This window comes from Eublepharis macularius, chromosome 9 (genome assembly GCF_028583425.1).
Source record: "Eublepharis macularius isolate TG4126 chromosome 9, MPM_Emac_v1.0, whole genome shotgun sequence".
NCBI lineage: Eukaryota > Metazoa > Chordata > Lepidosauria > Squamata > Eublepharidae > Eublepharis > Eublepharis macularius.
Genome location: NC_072798.1, coordinates 19,521,218 through 19,544,496, shown reverse-complemented (window position 1 = coordinate 19,544,496; position 23,279 = coordinate 19,521,218). Strand labels below are relative to the sequence as shown.

At 43.7% G+C, this 23,279-nt stretch overlaps 1 protein-coding gene across 4 annotated transcripts; it reads left to right on the top strand.

Annotated features, from left to right (window-relative positions):
• Nucleotides 1-345: 345 nt before the first annotated feature.
• Nucleotides 346-22,530, top strand: BPGM (bisphosphoglycerate mutase). Of its 4 annotated transcripts, none has more exons than XM_054988497.1 (4): nucleotides 346-409; nucleotides 11,911-11,967; nucleotides 13,471-14,127; nucleotides 21,965-22,530. In XM_054988497.1, the coding sequence occupies exons 3-4, from the start codon at nucleotides 13,527-13,529 to the stop codon at nucleotides 22,141-22,143; spliced, it is 780 nt and encodes a 259-aa protein (XP_054844472.1). In that variant the 5' UTR covers nucleotides 346-409; nucleotides 11,911-11,967; nucleotides 13,471-13,526; the 3' UTR covers nucleotides 22,144-22,530. The 4 variants fall into 4 exon arrangements, with proteins under 4 accessions (XP_054844472.1, XP_054844471.1, XP_054844470.1 ...); XM_054988496.1 differs by lacking the exon at nucleotides 346-409 and adding an exon at nucleotides 2,231-2,296; XM_054988495.1 differs by lacking the exons at nucleotides 346-409; nucleotides 11,911-11,967 and adding an exon at nucleotides 2,246-2,296.
• The last annotated feature ends 749 nt before the right edge of the window (nucleotides 22,531-23,279 follow it).

The following is a 23,279-nucleotide window of genomic DNA, read 5'->3' as shown; positions in this document are numbered from 1 at the left end:
TTTGTTGTTGCTAATTTATACCTGGAGGTAAATATTTGGGAAAGTGAATTATTTCACTGCTTTTGGTACCCCACTCCACAAAATACAGTAGGTTTGACTGAACAACCTTTTTTCTGGATGTTCCCAATATAAAAATATTTTGATATAATAGCACAGAAGCACCAACTTGGACTTTTAAAAAACCACTGATCTATATGAATTTCTGCTCTGATGAAGTCCTTGGGCCCGGAAGCAGGAGCCATGTTCTGTTGCCATAGCAACTGGCCGGTTCTAAGTAAAGCCTGCGGTCAAACAGTGCGGTGGAAGCTGCTTGCGTCAGAAATGCCTGGCGCTTGGAAAGGCCCTGCATGATATGGCAGTGGCTTCCCTAATCAAAATTTCCAATTCTGAATGAAAGAATACATGGCAGGTAAGTAAAGAAAAAAACGAACCCTGAAATTGTGAGGAACAGGCACCATTTATGCTCTGCATTTAATGAGGTTAGGGGATTGGAAACAGAGCTAGGCATGTGCACAAGTTAATTGAACAACAGTTTATGGCCTCAGATTATGAGGGCTCTCTAAATTATTATAATTATTTTTAATTATATTTTTTTAAACTAAAAGTGACTAAATTATCATGTTGAGGGTAATGCTCTTGGGATGCTTAATCCTGACATAGTTTAGAACCTCATTACCGTCTAATATGGCCCTGCTTAAAACTGCTACAGACACAAGATCACACTCTTTTCCTAGATAAATGTATCTGGAATGGTGGTTTGAACAGTCTGTACCAGTATGGATTCTAATAATCCCAGTGTTTGCAATGCATAAATTCAACATTTATTCAAGGCTTCGACCAGCAGAAATATGCAGGGTTTGCGTTCCCCATGTACCTCATAAAACTGACGCAGAACAAATATATTTATTCAAAATACTAACATCTAACTTGATCTACATAAATATATACAAGGTAGCTTGCAAATAAGGAAAACAATAAAAGAAAAAGCAACCAGGCCAGCAGACTGTGTGGATTCTCAAGGTGAACATGAAAAAAAAATCCTGCAGAAAAGAGTGGACAATGAGTTCAAGGGGGACACAGCAATGCCTGCGTTCCAGGAAACAAGTTGAACTGTTCTGCAACTTCTGTAAGGCTCATAAGCCTTACCAGAGAAAAATGTTGGTAATACTACCAGAAAATCGTGTATTATCTTTAAATTGCCATATGCACATAACGCTAGTTATTTTTGTTCCACTGCGAGAGGAAGCCTACATTAAAAAACTTTCTTAAAAAGCACCCAAGGGCAGGTTTTGCTTTCCACAAATTTTAACAGACCCAGATGTTAAAAAAGAAGATAGGTAAAAAGCATGAATCCTGCCCAAGTGAAGTACAGCTGATTTTCAATAAAACCTGAAATTCTTCTAAAGCCCGTGGTGGGGACATCCATTCCATGCATGCTGATCAGGATCAATATGGCTTACTCCTAATGTTGTCAGCTCCAGGTTGGAGAATTCCGGGAGATTTTGGGGGTGGAGACTGGAGAGGAAGGGGTTTGAGGAGGCGGGATGGACCACAGTGGGTTATAATGCCGTCCACCTTCCAAAGCAGCCATTTTCTCCAGGGGAACTGAACTCGGTTGGTTGGAGATCAGTTGTAATTCAAGGAAGTCTCCAGCCACCACTTGGAGGCTGGCAACAGAAGTCATTTCTCCTGGAGAAAATTACTTCTTTGGGGGGTGGAGTTTATGACATTATACCCCTCTGAGGTCTATCCCCAGGCTGCACCCCCAAATTCCCAGGAATTTCCTACCTGGATTCGGCAACCCTAGCAACTCCTGAGTAAGCGTGCGCAGGATCTGATAAAGATCTTCAGCTGCAGGTGGAGAACATCCAGTCCCCCCCCCCCCTTCTTTGTGGCCGCAACCTTTAACTCGCTTCTACTTCCGAGTACACATGCACGTGGGAAAGCACGAGCAAAAATGGAGGAAAGAACTCCTCAGCAGCTCCGCGCAACAGCCCCGGCCCTGCATCACGCTGATCTCCATTTAGCCCATGCAACCCCGCCTTCCTCCGAGAAGCCTCACAGGAGGCTGGTGCAAAGGGATACTTATTAGGTCATCTAGTCCATCCCCCTGGGCCCTGGCAGGATTTTTCCTGATAGGAAGCAGAGCTGCTGCTTGCAAGTGAGTGGCAGGCCAACACTCCAATCACAGGGCGTACCCTCTAGCAGCCTCCAATTGCCTCTCCACCATTAGCAGTCAGCACTAAGCTGTTTCAACTGTGAATGCTGCTGGGTCAGGCAGCTCGGCAGTTTCGAGGTAAGCGGTCGTGTTTGGGTTTGCATTTATTCGGATGCGGGTTTCAGTTAGCCGAAGGCTTAGAATGGAAGAGTTAGTTAAGCAGGAATTAATTCTTGGATTCAGTTTAAAAGTATTTTTAGGGGGAGGAGGTGGTTCGCCTTTTCTGGCTTTCTCTTTCTTGTGCTAGGCTATTCTAGAATGCTGAAAAAGCAATGTTGATGTGTGCTAGACTCAGGCTGACGAGATAACCAGCCTTTTATAGCAGGATTGGAGTCCAGTGGCACTTGGAAGACCAACAAGATTTTTAAGGGTACTTGCCTACCTGAAACTATCAGCCTTTTATGGGGGGTGGGGGGTGCTAGTGGAGTAATCTCATAGGTCGCTTTTCCTTGTGACTTGAGTCAGGATTTGATCTCAAGTACCTAGAGATCGATTAGCTACACATGCCATGCCATTTTTGGTGAGCCCTAAAGGTTAATTGATAAAAATATTCTGGGTAAAATTGTAAGAATGATTTTTGCAAAGTAGCATATTCATAGTAGTTTCCCCTTGTGGATGGATGTTCAAAGCGCTTACGGCTTTCTGAATTTGAGTTTTCTATTTTTTTTACCAGTCTCTGCTCCTGATCTTTTAACAAGATCTGATGCCCCATAATGAATTAACGAGGCTTTTTAAATGAAGGGATATCCATGTTATGGTATACTGAGATATAACTGGTAATTTGAGAGCTTGTTGTTTGGAAAACAGTATTTAGTATTGATTCACACAATTTCTGAATGGTGGATGAATGATTTTGCAAACCAACATATTAATAATAGTTTTCATTTGTGAGTATTCGAAGTGCTTACAACTCTGTGATATATTTAACTGGTCTCTGCTCCTGTTCTTTTAACAGGACCAAATGCCACATGAGAGAGATGGCTGCATGGTGTAGCCCAATCTCGTCAGATCTCAGAAGCTAAGCAGGGTCAGTACTTGGATGGTTGACCACCAAAGACTCTGCAGAGGAAGGCACTGGCAAACCACCTCTGCTTCTCACTTGCCTTGACAGCCCCTTGCTGGGCTTGCCATGTCAGTTGCGATTTGACTGCACATATACAATGTGATGCCACATAATGAATTAATGAGGTTTTGTTATGAAGAGATATCCATGCTATGGTATACCAAGATGTAACAGAGTCCACTAGCGCCTTAAAGACCTAGATTTCCAAAGTATGAGCTTTCAAGAGAGTCAAAGCTCCCTCAAAAGTTCATACCTTGGAAATCTAGTTGGTCTTTAAGATGCTGTTGGACCCAGATCTTGCTCTTCAACTGCAGACCAACACGGCTACCCTCCTGAGGTGTAACTTGTAATCTGAGGGCCTGTTGTTTGGAAAACAGAAGTTAGCATTGATTCACACAAGTTCAGCAAAAAGCAATACAAAACAGGAGTTTGGTGACACTTTATAGACTAACAGAATTTATTCCAGCAGACTTTTTGTGTGTGTGTCAGAGCTCACTTCAACAGATGCATGGAGATGCTAATTTGATCCGAGCGCTTGATAAAGCGAGCTTTGGCTTGCTAAAGTTTATGCTGAAATAGGCTTTACGGTGTCACTGGACTCCTGTTTTGTTTTTCTGCCACAGACAAAACAGGGCTACCCATCTGGAATTAGCAGGAAAGCAAATATTTCCTCAGTGATAAGAAAAACACATAGTACTGAACTTGGGCTTTCATTAAAATAAACGTATGCTGGGAGGATTGTTGACTAGTACATATGCATTACATGTGTTCACATGTTTATGGCATTAAGGGGTAAGTGGTAGTTTAGCCTTAAAATCTCATAAATGGTCCAGCAGTCTTCACTGTGCTTCTCATGTAATAAGCAGGCTGCAGAAAGCGTATTCTTGAGGTAGCTGGATATGTCCCAAATTGGGACATTTTAAAAAAATGTACCAAGGTGGCCTTCATGTGTTTCTCTAAAGGTGCACCTTTCTGAGACCTTTCCATGGTACTGCTGCAGTTCATTAGTTCAGAAGAGCACACCTACATATCTGTTGCCTGTGATTCAAGTTTGGTGGGGTAGTTTACAGCTGGAAACGCAACATTAAATGTATTACATTATTTATGTATGTATGTACATTAAAGTTTTAAATTCTGTGAATGTGTAGCTAGGAAGTAGGATATAAATCTTAAAGCATAATTGTTAGTAGAGGAGGACTTAACACTGACCCTTTCCTCAGGTTTCAGTGGGGGAGAAACCAGAGAGTTAGAAAGATAGGGAGGTCACAGGGCATCTATTTACTTCTTGCTGACCAGAAATATCTTTTGATGTGTAGATTGCTAATTTCAGGGCTTCCTCCTCTTCCTGGCTTTGTCATACTTTTTTTCTTTTCTCTCCTTGCATCATGGATACAGGACTTGTCCTGCCATCCATGTCCATCCTTAGACTAGATATGGTATCTATCTCTCCTCCTTTCCTGTCAGAGTATGGAGTTTCTATAACAATGAATTCTTACTACTTTTCTAAACGTAAGTCAAGTGTAAGTTTGTTGTTTTCACTCTCATGCTCACACCAGCCAGCACACAAGCTCCAACCACCCATCATGTTTTCTTTGCAATCAATATTACTCTGCTAAGGCCCAGCTATGGATTCCTTTTAATAGGTTTCTGGAGTCAGTTTATGCTCCTTTAATAAAAATAAAGGGCATTTTCCAGTTTACGTTTGCCTGGCTATTTTAGATGGTAACCTTCTGTGCAGACTTTCTAATTCTGGTATTGAGTGACTTGGGGGAAACTCTATCGTGATTTCTGCCTTTCACACAGCTGTTTTTTTTTTAAAGACCTGCCAGAAAACAGGGTGACTACTTCTAGTACTTTTTGAAAACTGAACCCACACAATAAGATGGTTATCTATTAATGTATTTGGTTTCTTTGCCTTTGCCATTCTTTTCACAAAGCTAGGAAAAGCTTTACCTATTGAGACTTACAGCTACTGCTTAGAAAAACTTTTTTTTGATGTCTCAAAGCATAGGAGCAGGGTTGGTCTTAAACAAGTGACAACCAAAATGTGACATTTCCGGGATTTGCATTTGTAATTTATATACTGGAAACTTTTATCTGAAAGGGCCTGCATAGTCCACCTTGATTTGAAACTGATAGGAAATGCTGACACTTCAGATTTTGAAAATGGAAACTTTAGAAACTTGGTGTGCTAAATACTAATTTGACAAATATAGCTTGAACTAATTTCACTCTGAGGTAATATTTCCATTATTTCTTGGTCAGCTGTGGAAATATGGGTCAAATCCACATTCACCCATTACCCACATGTTTATCGGATATCTTCCGTTTGCCTCCAATCCGTGATTTTTCCTCTTTGTTCACATTCCTGCTTCCAATCCGTCTTTCTTGCACGTCCCTCCGGTCACACGGCCGCTCGAAAACCGCTTTTTTGGGCGGGACCTTTTTTTCCCGGCCATTTTTTAAAAATTTTTTGAGCGCACTTTTCGTTATTTCGATCTTGCCTTATAAAGAAACATCATTGAAGATAATGATGCCTCTCTTTCCCCCACTGACAGCACTGATGGCTCTCTCCCATTTCTTTTTTGGAAATTTGGAAGCATGTGGGAAGCTTTCGTGGGCATTTCCTATGCAGGACAGTTCAGTGCCTGAATTTTACTGAAGTTTCACTTCCTTGGAGTGTCATTATTTCGATATTTCGTAATTTCGATATTACAGTAATATAAAATAAAAAAAATAAAAAGTTAAAAAGGAAGTTTCGCGAGTCCGTTCTGAGGATGGATTCACCCCAAAATGATTTTTCAAACTACCAGATTTGATTCAGAAACAGCATAATCAATAAATCCAATGCTATGAAGTCAAAAACAGTCTTTGCAGACTACGGAGCACTTGCAAGTTGAATCAGCCAATAGGAACTCTTGGAACGGCCAGAGAGACAGGAAGGGGGATGGTTTTTAAAAAAACCGCGTAAATTGCGCATTGGCCCGTTCACGGCCACCGTGAAACTCCCGTTGAAAACCTGTGACCACATATTCGGGAGAAGTGTGAATGAAATGCGTCTGTTTAATGAGGTAATGTGACCGGCACTCGGGATTGCATGGGGAATGCAGGGAACATGCGACTTAGAATGAGTAATGTGGATTTGCCCATGGCCTCCCCCTTGGAATTGTGGCCAGAGATCTTTGTTGTCCTGACTTGTTAGAATTTTGCTTCTCTACTGATTTTTAGCTTCACTGTTACTAGTTTTGATGCTCAGATAAGTGGGCATTGCACTAATTATCTAATTCTAATGCTAATTCTGGACCCACTGTTATAAGCAGTATTTGTTCAAGAAAATAACTCCATACAGAGGATAGAGGGACAGGAGACCAAGGAGGTACAGAATGGATAGAGACTGATTCTTTTTTAAAAATCTGCATGTAATATGGAGTAAAATTTTCTTTTACCTTTTTGATGATACAGATGTCTGAGCTATTGGGTGGTGTAATAACTTGGCTGTCTGCATTGGCTCCAAGTCTGGAGAGGAAGTACAGATCAATATTGGGAAGAATACCATCTGGGTGTTATCATTTGATTCCTTGGCGCAGTGCTGCTGTCCCACATGAAATGGGATCAACTCTAGATTGCTGCATGTAACTTGTGTTGCAATCCCAAGCAGAGTTACCCACTTCTGAGCCAACTGACTTCAGTAGGCTTTGAAAGGTGCAACTCTGTTTAGGATTACAACTCTGTTTTAGGATTTAGAGACATCTCCTGTATGTGTATCATGCAGTGCATTCCCATAGGCATTCCTTTGGCTGTCCACTCTTCCCTGGATGGTAGTCAAGCTCAAAAACAAGCTGATGCTTGCACCAGATTTATAAACAACGCATCTGTAGAAATGCCTGACAATATGTTCACCAGTCCTTTTAAAATTGACCTACAGAGTTCACAATCTGGAATACTGTGGTGTTTAAACTGGGAAGGAATGGAATGAATCCTTGAAGGCTCTTCTATAATACACAAGGGATGTTATCTCTAAGGATAGCTGCTTTCCTTTAATGCAACTGTAATGGTCTGTCCTAACATAATTATTCTTGGACAGTGAAGAGGGTTGATTGTTCCAGGGCCTGGGGGAATTCTGGGATCCAATAGCTTGATTCCCTTTAGAAAATGGAATAATTTTTGCAGACAACTGATCTAGGATTGGCCTGGGAGGGAGAACGAATTTGTAAGCACTGTATGATTTCCCCAGTACGACAAGTGGAACTAGAACAGTAAACCAAATTAGGCTTTAAGCGATTTTTATGGACCCCAGAGCTCAACTTGCGCACACAGATTTCCTTTTATATGGTGCCAAATAGCACAGCTATTCACTCTTCCCCTTCCTCTTCTTTGTAGGCAGCAGCACTGATTGTACTGGACTTGAGGTTTAAAGCCTCCTCTGAATCTCTGTGGGTGCAATGATATCCTTGATTGGGCTGTTTTGTTAAAAGGCAGTGCTTTCTGCTAATGCAGTAGCTGGTGGGAGAGTCTCTTGCATCATTGAAAGTCTGCATGCCCTGAGGGAAGAAAATTACTGTTAGCCAAACAGGCCTTATGAGATCCATACTAATGTTGTTGTGGGGGAGTTGTGGGGAATGACTTCTAGAGCTTGCGGGTGGTGATTTGGGTATCACTGTATATTAGTAGTTGACCTTCGCTTGTTTTTCACATCTAATAAGGTAGGTGGGATGTTTTGTGCCAATGTACCATTGAATATGGGTGACTGATGTTCTAAAGCATAAAGTCTGCCCGTTACTGTTTCTGGGGAGACAGTAACCAGCTCTGGACTGATGGATGCTTCCACGCAGATTTCTTCTATCTTTTCTGCAACAATGGTATTGTAAAACAACTAAATAATATCCAGGTTTGAGGTAAACGTGGATCCAAAACCAAACTACTTTTGATGACTCAAAAGTACCATCATGTCTTGGTCACCTGCTAGATATTAGTCATAGGTCTCTGGAGAAGATTTTGTTTGTTTCTGCTCGCCCGTGCCAGTTCTTTCCCACAGCCCACCTGTCTGCTTTCGTTCCTCCTTTTTCTCCCACAGCTGTTTTCCTGGTGACTTTTAGATTCCTCCCCTCCATACTTCTTGCTCACCCTCCCATTCAGCAAACTTTCAGCAATAGATTGTTACGTAAGCCCCTTGGCCTACTGGCAGGTCTTCTGACACAGGGGTTGCTTTCACATAGGGATCCCCTCTCCCCCGAATGCAGGAAACCTCCCAAATTCAATGGGAGCTTCCATAGGACATGGCTTCCTGGGGCTTTCCCCTTTGAACTGGATCAAAGGAAGGTGTCCTTGAATCTGACTCATAGAAGGAACTGAAGGGTGGCTGGTGGTAGAAGTGGAATGTATGTAGTAGAAGTGGAGCATGTAGATGCTCCAACGCAGCTGCTGCGGGGATGGGTGTGGGGCTAAGTATTGCACTCTCCCCAAGCTTGGCCTTTTAAAGACCATTTTTCCTCTAGCTGAGCCCACTGTTACTCTCCGAGTTGTCCGGCATGCTTGTGGGATTTAAGGGAGAAGCAGGCTTAGCCTCTCACTTAGGGCAGGGCTTTAGACTGAGGTAGAAACAATGTGAACTTCTCTCATTGCCTCTCTTTCTCTTGCCTTGCCCTCAGGTATTGGGGAGTTTGGAAGCAGCAAGGGCCTCTCTTGTTTCTGGATTTCTCAAAAACTTGGTGCAGACAGAGAGGCAAGATTTTGCTCTTTCTATGGCAAAAGACTTTGATTTGGGGTGGGGGGTTCTTAATGGCTGGTGAAGATAATGATCCTAGCTGAAATGTGTGCTTCTCTTCTCTGAGACAAGGCGGGTGAAAATATGTGGCCCCCTGCCACTGGGGTTCTGCAGATACATGGTAGTGTGTGGGGTAGGTTGTGTGCTCAGTGTCCTTTTGGGTTCAGGTTGACGGTGGAGCCCATTGGCATGAAGGTCATCCTTTATCAAGGAACTGCTGTGCAAATCAAGATTGCTGTGGGTGTTGCATTCTAGTACAGCAGATGCACTCGGCTTACATAATCAGCTGACCTACTTTCCCCCCTTGCCTACAACAGCGAATATGTATATGATTGACATGTTGCTTCTAGATCCCTCCCCATTTTTTAGAATGTTTTAGGGAGCAAGAGATCACTAACGCAGGAGGATCCTGCCCCCCCTGCAGGATAATAGAAAGCCTGCCCTGCTTCCTCCACTGACGTATCTGACTCGCTTGCTGCTTCCAATGTGATACTCTGACCAAGGGCAGCTTTTCTGTGTGTTGCGGTTGCCACAAGTCCCTGCTAGGCGTCTAATTGGGATGCTCATGATTGCTTCAGACATTATTACATGGAAGAGAAATCGTTTACTTGTTCCTCTCCTGTAATGTCTGAAGGCTTGACTGGTGTCTCTCCCACCCACCCAAAATAAGGGTGTTCTGCACTCATTTGGATCTTGTGCTCAGTGCAAGAATGATGTGCAAATTCCTGTCATGTGTTTCAGTGAAACTGTAGAAAATCCACGTGCAAATGTTTTGCTCTGAGGATTCTCATTTTTTTCCCCTGTAGTGTCTGAAGCAGCCTTTCTGACTCCCTGCTGCTTGAGTTGTTAGCACGGCTCCAGATGGGCTACTGCTCTGTCATTGCCAAGGCCAGTGGGTGCATGTGAGGGAGAAGGAATAGGAGGGGAAACTCCGATGAAATTCACTGCCAGCGCAAGATGCACTAATTTGAGAGAGTTTTTTTACAAATTCATGGCATTTCGGTCTATTAATGGCTGTGGCACCTAAATGGAACCTCCATGCCATGTCTGCATCCATGTCATTGTCTTAAGTGTTGCACCCTTGCTAATACTGTGCCTTTATTTCAGGTTACAAATGTTTTAATCATCACTTTCATTTCTCTCCCTGGACCACCATCCCAGGAGAGAGAAATGAAAGTGATGATTAAAAAACATTGTAACCTGAAATAAAAGGCACAGTATTAGCAATGGTGCAACACTTAAGACAATGACATGGATACAGACCCAGGGCTTTTTTTCAGCTGGAACGTGGTGGAACGGAGTTCTGGAACCTCTTGAAAATGGTCACATGGCTGGTGGCCTTGCCTCCTGATCTCCAGACAGAGGGGAGTTTAGATTGCCATCTGGCTCGGATGGCAATCTAAACTCCCCTCTGTCTGGAGATCAGGGGGTGGGGCCACCAGCCATGTGACCATTTTCTCTGAAGGCCTCCACCACCTCTTTTCGCAGAAAAAGCCCTGTGCAGAACTGTATTTAGAACTGTATTTTCCTCAAGTCTCTATTCCTATCAAGGAAGCATGGACTGCTTGGATGCTTCTTTCCTCTGAGTAAATCTATGGGCATATACACGGAAAGAACTGGATTTCTGAATAAAACCATTTAACCAAGAACCTGTGTCTTGCTGCAATGGTCCAGGGATCTGTCTACCGTATCCTGTCACCCATAGCCTGACACTCCATATACAGAGGCAGTATATCTCTGAATATACTTTCTGAATTAGTTTATGAACGAGTCAAAGGCTGTACTTCTCATCTCTCTGTGCTTCCAGAAATATATCTGTTCAGAAAAGTTTTCCCCAGTCTTTCTCCAGCAACCTTAGGGTGGTATAAATGGGTTTTACTTCCCCCCCATTTTATTCTCTTAACATCAGGCAGACTAGGCTGAGATACTGTGTGTGGCTGATTAAGGGCCAGTGTAAGGATCTGCCAGGCAACTCTCAAAAGACTTCACTGTATTGATATGCTACCAGTTTCAGGATCTTATGCCATCCTTGCCAGGAATGGTGTTTCTCTACAAGCACAGGCCATATATAGGATTCTAAGCATGGGTGAATTCCCAAATCCCCACTCTCTTAAAGTAACGGTTAATTAAGTTCAAGAGGAAGCCTCTAGGCGGGAAAAGCAGAGCTGATGTAGAAAAAGTCTCTGGGTCGTGAGTGTCCGTGCAAGCACATCTTCCCAAGCTAAGGAGAGAGGAGTATAGGAGAACATACAGACAACAGCAGAGACAGCCCCTCCCTTGCATACTTTCGCATCGCAGTCAAGAAATAGCTTCAGCCTTTAGTTACACCCATAACATCAGAGTACAAACATTACACAGGGTCTTGTTGGACAGGTGATGCCAACACCTGACAGCCAGTGAAGTTCATGGTAAAACAGGGCTATAAATTTGGATCTCCAAGATCTTAGTTCATCCCTCTGTTCAGTATAGCACACTGGTTGTATAGAGCTAACATGCAAAGCTTCTGAGGAAGAAGGGCTGGCAACACAGGTGTAGATCAGATTCAGGTATACCACCAAGTTTGGGCTGTACCACCTAACACTACAGGCGGGGGCTCATATTCAGAAAATATCTCCCGTCCGTCAACAGTGTTGGGGAGAAGACTGCGCTGGAACCGTTTCCCCACCAACATCTAATTTTCTACGTTCAGGGAGTTTTCTGGAGGAGGGACCATACAATCCTGTGAATCCCTGCTTGTAGTCTGAAGCGCTACAGTCCAGACCTCAACTTTCCTCCTTGGTGAAAAAATTAGCCTTAGAGAAATGGTCAGATTCTGTACAAATCTAATTGCTGTAGGTTTCACTGCCTTTTCTTACTTCCTTTTAGGTAGGCTGCACAATTGCCTGAAACTTGCATAGGATGAATACGTTTGCAATGGTTACGGTGCGTACAACAGATGTTACGTGATGTTTTTGAAGTGACACATTGCCTGAAGTGTTGAATACATAAGGGATCCTTTGACTAGTTTGCCGACTGTCTTTTTTCCCACTGTGCCCAGATTTCCACCTCCCTTCTGCTTTCAGTGCTGACTGTGATGCAGAGTTACATCTGCACCAACACTGGCACTAGAAACAGGTAGCTCAGACCATCAGTCGCCTGCCCACTTCTTATCAAGTGGTTTGGAAAGAAGACCCGTTCACTTCATTGGAGCTTATGTACAAGTAAACACGCTTAAAGAGTGCATCCTTTGACACTGAACGGTTGTCTCATTATCAGAAGTAACTGATCCCATTACCAGAAGCTACTGATTGCATCTACTCCCCTCTCCCTTCTCCACCTATATATCTGACCATTTTCTTCTTACCCTCCATGCATCTGAAGAAGAGAACTGTGATTCACGAAAGTTTATGCTACAGTAAAGTTGGTTATTCTTAAAGGTGCTACTGGACTCTTTTCTATTTTTGCTACTACAGAGTAACACGGCTAACTCCTCTGCATCCTTTGACATTTGTTCTCTGTCGAGTGGGAGAGAGGGATTTGGTAAATTCAGAAGCCCGTGAATGTGGAAGCAAAATTACTGGGATTGTTTGATTACTGTTATGGGGGAAAGAGAGGGTTAAATGAGATGCATAGGGGCGGGGCGGGACGTGGGAACTGGAGGTCTGATAACCACCTGCTTGATAAGTTCTTAATATGCAGGTCATCAAGATCAGAGCTGAGTAGCAATTACAGGGAGGGAGGGGAAATTGATTAGTAAGGAGATAAGGTGGTCGGTTTCTGTTGGGAAATAGGAAGGGGGAACTCTGAAAGATTAAATATGTAAGATGCAGATGGCCTGTTTCAGTGCATAGCTCTCTGCCCATGCCAACCGGAGGTGTGTGGTGGGCCCACAAGAAATTGTGCTTGCATCATCAGGGGTCCAACAGTAAATAAGTGAGGAAGCAATTCTAATAGATTCTTTACCGTACTTTCTGGTGTACAAATCGTGCTTGGATTCTCACACTCTGAGCACCATTGGCCTTGGCCTCTGAAGTACTAATGCTGTACATTCTCCATTTGGTGACATCTTTTTCTTTTCGTGGTCCATATCATCATCATTTGTTTTACCTTCAGGGAAACCATTGCTTCTTGTCTGGCGAGGAACCCATGCAGGTCTGCCACGGAACACTAGCATGTTGGCAGAGGATTCTGGGGCCATGTTCTAGTTCATGGATTGCAAGAGCTGATTGTATCTGGGCTTGCCTTGCCCCATTTGAATGGAGAATGTGACCCAGAGCACACCTGCATTTGGCAACAGCAGCATGTTGCCAGGAAAGGTTGATAGTGGTAGGCCAGCTATCTTTCAGGAAAGCTCACCTGCCATTTCTGTCTCATCAGGGCTGCCCAAGACACAACTTGAAAACCACCAGCCCAAAGCATTTGATCTATCTGTTTGTTTCTGTACAGATGGCTTATCATTAGACACTACACTCATCCCCCTTCCTGAGAGGGTCCTACTTGAAATGGCCAAGTACAAGCTAGTCCTGCTGAGGCACGGTGAAGGGGCCTGGAACAAAGAGAACCGCTTCTGCAGCTGGGTGGACCAGAAACTGAGCAGCGATGGGGTGAAGGAGGCCCAGTCCTGTGGGAGGCATCTCAAAAACCTGGGTTTTGAGTTTGACCTCGTGTTCACGTCTCTCCTCAGCCGCTCTATTCAGACTGCGTGGTTTGTGCTTGAGGAGATGGGGCAGGAATGGGTTCCCACCGAAGCTTCCTGGAGGCTGAATGAGAGGCACTACGGCGCGCTGATCGGCCTCAACCGGGCAGAAATGGCTCTGAACCATGGGGAAGAGCAGGTGAAAAGGTGGCGGAGGAGCTACGACGTCACCCCGCCTCCCATCACAGAGTCCCATCCTTATTATCACGAAATCTACAGCGATCGCAGGTATAAGCATTGCGATGTACCCTTGGAAAAACTCCCAAAGGCTGAGAGTTTAAAGGAAGTCCTTGACAGACTCCTTCCTTACTGGAATGAGAGGATAGCGCCAGAGGTAAAGAGGGGCAAAACCATTCTGATTTCTGCTCATGGGAACAGCACGCGGGCTCTGCTGAAACATTTGGAAGGTAATTTGTTTCCATTTAAAGCATAGTAAATACAGTGTAGATCTTAATGGTGATGATATGTTTCCTTTTGGCTGGATGGGTGTGTGTGTTATCTTTTAGGTTATATCGACTGTGGGGGTTATATTTGTGGGGGCTGTGGGCAGCATAAGTGACAAGTTTTGTAGCCTGTGTGGATGTGAACCGTAGGCTCTTTAAACCTAACTATGGCATAAAGTCATACCCTACCTTCTTGCCTACCTCTCTGGCACTGTGTTATTGCCGACTTCTCTACAGCAGAGGGGAGGCTGGAATGGTAGCATTATCATTATTGTAGTGTATAAACTAGAAGTGCACTGTCTCATACATGGGCTTTGTCTTCTGGCCTTCTTGCCCCAAAAGAGTTGATTGCCTGCCATTGTGTGTATGCGAGAGAGAGAATGCTGTGTTCCGTTTTGGGTAGAACTCTTATTGTCCTGAGTAGTTGATCCATAGCTCATAGCAGACTGTGTCACCCTGAACTTAGAAATTGCTTATTAACTTGCACCCGTGTTGCTGCAATATTTCCCAGTAGCAGACCTACCTGTCAGTCACCCTGCAAATCAGCTGCGCTCAGGCCCTGCTTGGGATAGCCAGTTTCCCTGCAGGATGAAGGTGACCTTAATAACCCTTTTAATCCATTGCCAAATTTGAGGCAGACTTTAAAAAAAAAAATACAGAGCAGACTTAAAGTCTAAAGCATCTATAAATTAGCTTGGCGTGTCTCTGGTTATTACCTCACTTCTTGCCCAAGAAAGAAGATCTAACAACTTGTTCTCTTGTTCGACAGAAGTGTGGAAACAAGGGTGTGGGTTTGTAAAGTAGCAATTTAAGTTAACTTTGGTTTGTTCTGCTTTTTTGTTTGGTTACCTAAGAGAAGTTTATATTGGGGCAATTGGGTGGCAGTCGGGAAGGAGAGGCCAAATGGCATAAAACCATCCCTGGGGATCTTGATTTGTTTCAAATGCTGGCAACCTGGATGTTGTTCTGTTCTTGCCCTGAAAATGCTTTGCCAGATCGGGCCGCTTGTCCAGCAGATGTTTCCTGAAATCTCACAATCCGGGTGTAAAAATAGAGGTTTCCCCCCAGTCATGGCAGCCTGTATTTAGCATTCATCCACTCAGCCATCTGGCCTGACTATGAATAAACCACTGTTCCGTAGATGTGTCTAATTCTTTTTTGAAAAGACACCCATTTATTATTTAGAAGTTTAAACTCTGTCGCCCCCCTCCCCTGGGAGGACTCAAAGCAGTTTACTACGTTCTTCTTCCTACCTTTGTTTTATTGTGGCAACAACGTTCCTGTGAGGTAGATTCAGCTGAGAGCCGGACCACACGTTACTAAATACACGAGACCGAGCGAGTGTCCATTTTCGTGCCTCACCCCAAGTTCCCGTGCCTAGATGAGTACGTGTCCTTGTCCGGCCATGCGTTCAGATAGTGGCGAGTGTACGCTGTCTTGATCATCAAGTCGGCAATGTAGAGTTTCCGTCTCCATTTTCTTCCGCTTCCCACCCTCGGCACAGTCACCCGTTCTCTCAATATCGCAGATAGATGGCGCTCACGTCAATGTGAGGGAACGTCAAGAATTTATTTTGGATGTCAGTCGCGCAACTAATTTTTTTGCCTGCCATTGCCCATTTCTACCCGAACTACTCTCTCATCACAGTAGGGTTTTTTCCCACCATTTGACTGCTGCTTATATTCCCCCCCCCCAAGCAATACCAAAGGAGAGACTGGCTGCTCTAACGGCATGCTTCATTTCAAACCCACTTTGAAGCCTTGGTGCAGTTTTGGGCTTTCGGGGCCATGCAATTCACATCACACTTTTAAAAAAAAAATTGAGCATGCATAGTAACGTTGCAGTGTTGGAACCCTTCCCCCCTTTTTGCTGATTGGGCTGTCCCCTGCCCACTGGAGAGGCAATTGGTGGCAGAGTTCTGGGGGGAAACATGTACCACTCTCATTTTTTTTAATCAAGCCAGGAAAGGGTTAAAATGCTGCTGATTCATCCCCTCCCAGGAAGCAGAGGCTTGTTTCTGAATGGCTGTGCAAAATGCTTGGGTTTCTTCCCCCCCCCCTCTTTGGCAAAGTCTGAAACATGCCTGGGAGGGAGGGAAAAGCAGTCATTTAATCCTTTCCTGGCTTTTAATGCTAGGGAAAAAGTGCAGTAACATTACAACGTTGCAACCCATTTTTGTCTTTAAAAAAAACAAAAACGTGTGTACATACCCTAAGGGAGGAAGGAGAAAGCAGCTATTTAACACTTTCCTTGCTTTTAAAGCTAGCCGGGAATTAGCAGCAAGCTTAGGAATCATTCCTGGCTTTTGAAAAAAAAAATTACAGCTGACCACAAAGCAATTAATAAGCAAACATAATGACAAACATAAAATTCATCATTACTCCCCCTGTTGACCACTTGAGGAACAATTCCTAACACTGATTCAATTTATGAGGAAATGGAACAGATGCATGATGGGATACTGTTCGCCTGTCTCGGAGGAATGCCAAGAGAACCCGTGCAAAGGCAGACACGAGTTTGATTACGGTGCTGAAAGACTGGCGAGTGTACAGGGGAGACCCGTGAAAGTTGGTTTGCGTGTCATTCGCGTGTATTTAGTAACATGTGGTCCGGCTGTGAGAGAGAACTACTGGCCCAGCTTAATCTTGTGGGCTTTGTGGCAGAGTAGGAATCTGAACCCGGGTTTCTCCAGTTGTAGTCCAACACTCTTCCTGCTATTCCACACTGGCACTTTCATATGAGGGGCCATATTTGTTCCTGCTCTCAGCTTCAGCAGATGGGTAGCTTGTAAATTTTCTGTCTTTTTTCTGTGCTGACCTGTCTGCTGAGTAACTCGTACATTTGCAGAGGACCCTGGGGCATATTTCACAGTCGACATCTGGTTCATGCAGGGTGCAACCTGTTTGGCCTCAGTTTTATTGATTTATTTAAGAGGTTTCTATGGTGCCTCATCAGTTTGTTAAGGTTACTTAACAATTAAAATAAATGAACAACATCATTACAACAAGCCCAGAGACACAGACAGCATAAAACAGACCTTGGACCAGAAGCAAACCATAAAACGGTTAAAAAGGCTGGTTGAAAATAAATGTTTTTGGCTTGAAGCTTAAAGGATGTTGTGGTAGAAGCCAGCCGTATCTCAAGGGGGAAGGAAATCCAAAGGCACAAAAATGCCCTATCTCTAGTTGCCACCTGCCTTATCTCTGAAGGTGGGTGCACAGAAAACAGGGCCTGGGAGGCAGATCAACTGTCAGGCTGGACAATATGGGTATGGAAGTTTAATCATATTTTAATTGAACATGCATGCTAGAACATACCATAGTTCCCCTGTGATTGCGTAAGTTTGGTCATACAAGCAAGCTGTCTTTCAGTGAAGGTGGTCCACCCCTACCAGCGTTCTAATTGAAAACCTTTGTAAGCTTCTGAGAGGCCCCTCACATTTCTCTGGAACATATTTTGAAACTCAGTAATGTTGGTCCATCTGTAGGGATACTGGCCTTTGGGGGACCTTGCTTAAGATCAGTGGAGGTGTCAGCTGAAAGATGGGTTAAAATATGTTTTAAATAAATACGTAAAAGGTCTGGACAGTTTCCTGACATAGGTCTCCTGGAACGGTTGGAGACAAACCAGTTGTGTGGCAGACCGCACAAAATACTAGATTGCCGTGTGCTTGTGGCCATACATGAATGTTTTCATGGTAATTGCACATACCAGTGTAACCATCTCTGCCGCGAGTCTCCAATTTGCTTTATTGACAGAGCTGGAATCTCCCTGGATCCAAGATGAGATCGATGGGACGCATGTTAGAGCCAATCAAAATAATTTCTCAAGCTGAATCTGTACTCATTAGCTCACAAAGCAGGAACGTACGGGGACTGCCTCAGCCATCTATGAACAGTGCACGGTCCTTACCATGCATGAAATCTGCAGGTTCTTGGTGTTACAGATTCTAGGTGCCTCCCCTAAAAATGCTGCAAATCTGTGACTGCTTTTGATTCTTGACAATTGTTTTGAAGTTAAACTATCTGAGCATGATTAAATCAGAGTGGTTTGGGATCTAATTAGGTACTTGATTACTAGATTTCACTTCCTTGCATTTGGATATTTAAAAAAAAGTTATTCTCAGACTAAAGAATTTGGTCCATTCTCTTATCTGACTCATCCAAAATGCTGGCTCTTCTAACAGAAGGCTAAAAAGTCCTTCTACGTTCTCATTTATTGGGGGGAAAAGAGATGGCGGTTTTCTGCCCACATAAAAGCGTTCCTTAAACAGCAGGCTAAAAGGCCGGACAAGGATTTCATTGTGCTAGTTAAGCAGCAGGGATGACGTGAGCAGGATATGTTAAAATGCCTAGATCAGTGGTACTTGCCGCCATGTCTGGAGAGCCACATGTGGCTCCCACCTGCCACCACTGACTCTTCTTCTAATTTCAGTTTCTGGAGCTTTATTCCAGAAACCACCAATGACGTGCTTAGAAGTAAAATGCACGTAACAAATAAGGTACTGGGATTTTAGTTTTGTTGCACTGAAAATTAATTTGTAGTTCTATAGAAACGGAAAGTGAAAGGCAGTAGGAAAAGAGGGAAGACCCCCGCATGAGATGGATTGACGCAGTAATGGAAGCAGCAGCTTTTGCAGTGTCTGATAGGACATTTTGGAGGTTTCTTCATTCATAGGATTGACATAAATCAGAGGTGACTTGACAGCACATATTTCACACACATCGTTATATGATATTGTATTATTGTATGTGTGTGTTTGTTGGGGTGGCAGAGCATACAGTAGTCATGTAGTTTTTTTGGTTGCAAATGTGGCTGTTGTCATAGATAATTGTCCTGTGATTTCCAGGTTGGAGAGTGGGGTGCCGTCAATCTTAGCAGTTCGGTTGAAAGTATATTTATTTTCTGTTCTCTGAATCTTGTCATTGAAATTTTGACAATTTTGTAAATGGCCCTGCAGGGAGTGAATCTCTACCAAATTATCTTTGAATTATTCTGCAGATTTATTTATTTGTTTACTTACTTTATTTATACCTCGCCTTTTCCCCAATGGGGATGCAAAGTGGCTTACATCATTCTCCTCTTCTCCACATTATCCTTACAACAGCCCTGTGAGGTAGATCAGGCTGAGAGAGAAGCTTCCATGGCAGAGGGGATTCGAACCCGGGTCCCCTAGATCCTAGTTCAGCACTCTAACTGCTACCTTGTGCTGGCAGATGTCAAGCCTCTAGGAAAGAATTGCACCCAACTGCATCTCAGCTGGCAATTTACTCTAACTACAAGTGTGATCTCATCTTTCTAAGCTGACTTCCCTGAAAGTAAAGATTAGCAGTGTGTTTTATTTTATCTGGAGCGTTCATAAAAAGACATAAAAGAGGAACAGAGGGGGGAGAGAGCTTACAGCGGTTGGCTGGGAGTGAAGTGTGTGATTCATCTTCCCGCCACAAGTTACTGGGTCTGCAATCCTGGGCAGCCATTGTATGGCCAATGATGACGCATGCAGATAACCAGAAAAGCCAATTTTAAATGGGAAGGTGGCCTGCCCGTCCCTCTGGGTGACCAGCTGTAGTCAAAACTTTCAAAATGCATCTGGCCATGTGCATGTTTCTCCCCTGCTAGAGGTATGGCTGTCTAGGATTATGGGTGCATGTAGCTGGGTGGACAACTGTGAGTGCAGTTGGAGGCACTGAACCCCTGAAAGTCTTGGGGCCAAATTAGACGGGGTGAAGATGCTGGAGGAAACCTAACCCTAACCCCATAGAAGGTAGCTATGTTTATTGGTTTGCTCCTTTTGCTGGTCATATGAATGACTCTCCTTTTGAAATTGGGAGTGCAAAATATTCCTTCACTCTCTAACAAATGGGGATTATCGATAGGGAAATTATGGTGGTTAAACAGGGTTTAGCTTAGGTACTTAGGTGTTGTAAGGAATTGAAAGTAGCTTAGTTTGATGAACTGAGTCTACGGCGCAACCAGATACAGATGCAGAAATGCGAAGAAAGGTCAAGCGGTTTGTGTTACGAAACCTCTGAAGTAACCAGACACTAGCCTTAGATGACATTCACACTGTGTGCCAACATTTCATCAGTTTGTAGAAGTTGACTCCCCGTTGGCTTAATTTGAGGAGATGAGAGAGGTTGGGAAGAGTCCTAGGTCATCCCTGGAATTTTTTTCTTTTGTCGAGATTTCCCCAATGTCTTAAAGCGGATCTGATTCTTGTTATCTCAGCTTGAGAAATCCCAGGAGCTGTACCATTTATTCAGTACTGTATTTTCAATGAGGGGTGATGGTTTTGATTGGTAGGGACATGTGTATTTAATAGGCTTCTCTGTTCCGTGTTCTGAATATAGGAACTAAACTGACTCAGCAAAAGTCATTATAAAAGTATCCTTTAAAAAAAAAAAACACTGTCTTGATTTTCATTGAACAGCCCTAGCGGACCCCTTTGCATGGATGCTTGATCCTATTAGGGGGATGAATGGACCCTGATTTTTTTTTTAAAAAAATTCTTAAGCAGTTCTTGGCCTTTAAGGAATAATGGAAAGGGATTGGTTACTTCGCCCATTGATCTATTAACATATCACAGATTTGGCTAGCGTAGGTGTATGTGGGCAGGTGAGCTAGTAAAATGTGTGTGGATTTGTTTGCAAAGCTTTTAAAAAGTGTTATCTGAAAGATTTGCAGTCAGTAGAGAGCTTTAAGCTAGGGTGGAGGGTGTGTATGAAAGCGCCTGCCAGCATGAGTTAAAGCCGTGCAATCAATAAAGAGCTCTAAATAGTTATATTACAAGCCATCAGTGCGAAAGAAAGTCATTATTTTTTGCTCCTGTCCGATGCCTGCTAATTCAGAACCAAGTCCTGCTGCTTTCAGTGGGCCAAGCGTGAAGAGGCTTTCAGTTTTACTGAAGTCTTGAGCTTCTTCCCCCACTTTTACCCCTTTTCCCGGTGTGAACTGGGTGACGGGTGCACCCCTTTTGCTCTGAGAAGGACGTGTCTTTGCTCAGCTGCCAGCATGTTTCAGTGGGTAGATGGAAAGCTGTTTCAAAACTTATTGTGGTCTTTCTGTTATCAGTAGTAAAGGACTGTTGATAACATTCTGGACCAGTTCTATCACATTCAGCTGGAGGTGATGATGCATGGGTTTTTTTTTTTTTGTGATGGATGTAGCTCTTCCTTTCACCTCCTCCCTCCTCCCTTTCTTCCTTTGACTAATACACTACTGCCGTTGTTTATGTCGACTCATTGAAAGGCTGTCCTCAGGCGCTCGAACAAATATCAGCCTGTTCTCCATGAAGCCAAATGAGGCAAAATGTGAAGAAAGGGAAGTTCATGCAGGGTAACTGATATGCATCACTTGGGAGGTGGGGAAGGTATTCCGGAAAGCGTACCACATACCTTGATGGCCACAAGTGGGGTTGGGTGGGGAGGGATTTTCGCTTCCTTCGCGATCCTCAGCTTGTGTGTGTGTGTGTGTATAATCTTTTTGAGCATAAGAGAAATCTGTGCTCAATTTTGATCCGCTCACAGACAAAGGCTGATTCTGCTCACGTTGGATAATGCACTTTCAATGCACTTTATCAATCGTTTGAAGTGGATTTTTTGTTCCGCACACAAATAAATCCGTTCCAAATGATCTATAAAGAGGATTGGAAGTGCATTATCCAACGTGTGCAGAATCACTCAAAATGTGTGTCACAGGTACTGAAAAGTCTGGAAAACATCCTTGTTGGGAGATGTGTCACGGCAGCTTTATCCCAGCCACCTACCCAGATCTGAGCGTAATTTTTTATTCTTCCCTTCAGGCATTTCTGACGAGGCCATTGTCAATGTCACCCTTCCCACCGGCATTCCGGTTCTTCTAGAGCTCGATGAGGATTTACGTCCGCTTGGCCAGCACCGGTTTCTGGGTGACCAAGAAGTAATCCAAGCTGCCATCAAGAAAGTGGAGGATCAAGGGAAAGCCAAGCCTGGGGAGAAATAAAGACCACTTTTTCCAATGGGCTTGCTCATCTGTTATCATATGCGGAGAAAGATAATGCTTGGTGATTGCACTGTACCCACTTTGTTTAATTTTAAATATTCAGTAATTGGTAGATAATGGTGGCTAAGTGTTAGCTCTTCACCTTTGGAGCCTTGAGGTAAAATCCTAGTCCAATAGAAAGTAAATTCACTAGATCTCAGCTCGAGCAACTGAAGACTGTTGCATAATCTTCCCGAATCCTACGTGCATTGGTGGGATTAAATGTTGTGTGCAATTCCACGGTGTTCTTGTTTACTGTTTGAATTGTGAAGCTGGCTTTGTGTGGTGGGAAAGAGCTTCTTCACTATTTCATGCTTTTTGGTTAATAAACTCTTCCCCACGCACGCACCTTTTGTCCTAATACCTTTTCCTTTGTAGAGTAAAAAGCAGACGGGGGATGGACATTTTCAGTGGACAAAATCAATTTCCATATTGGCTGCCACTTCATAGAAAGAAAAACATCCCACAGCAATCTCAAAGAAATGCCCAAAGCGAATAGAGAGATATGATGCTTCAGGTTCAAATGGTAACAACCATGGTCTGGAAAGAAAACGTTTTCTATTTAACACTGGTGTCAAGGGAGGATTACAGATTCTTGGTACACAGTGCTAAACCTAAAACCGCAGTCCATAAAGGACTAACTTAAGTGGTTTGTGAGATATCCACGACTGGATTCCCTAATGCTTTCTTTTTGAAGAAATGCAGTTGGCAGGGGTTGCCCTTTGATCAGAGCATGGCGCTAGCAGGGAGTTACCCTTTGACCATTCCCCCCAGTCAAAATCCCTCACCCACTGCTGTTTGTTTTGTGGGGGAGAGTGTTCAGTTGCTTCCCTCCCCTCCCTAGGGGTGGGGCAAATAGTCACTGAGAGATCTCTGTCTTGTGGTGCTACACCTCTGAAGATGCCAGCCACAGCTGCTGGCGAAACGTCAGGAACTACAATGCCAAGACCACGGCAATACAGCCCGGAAAACCCACAACAACCATCATTCTCCGGCCGTGAAAGCCTTCGACAATACATCAGGGATGGATTTTGATTGGGAAAACAGCATGGTGGGAAGAGTTAAATGTGTTCTCCTCCCCTAATTCTCAGGTGAAC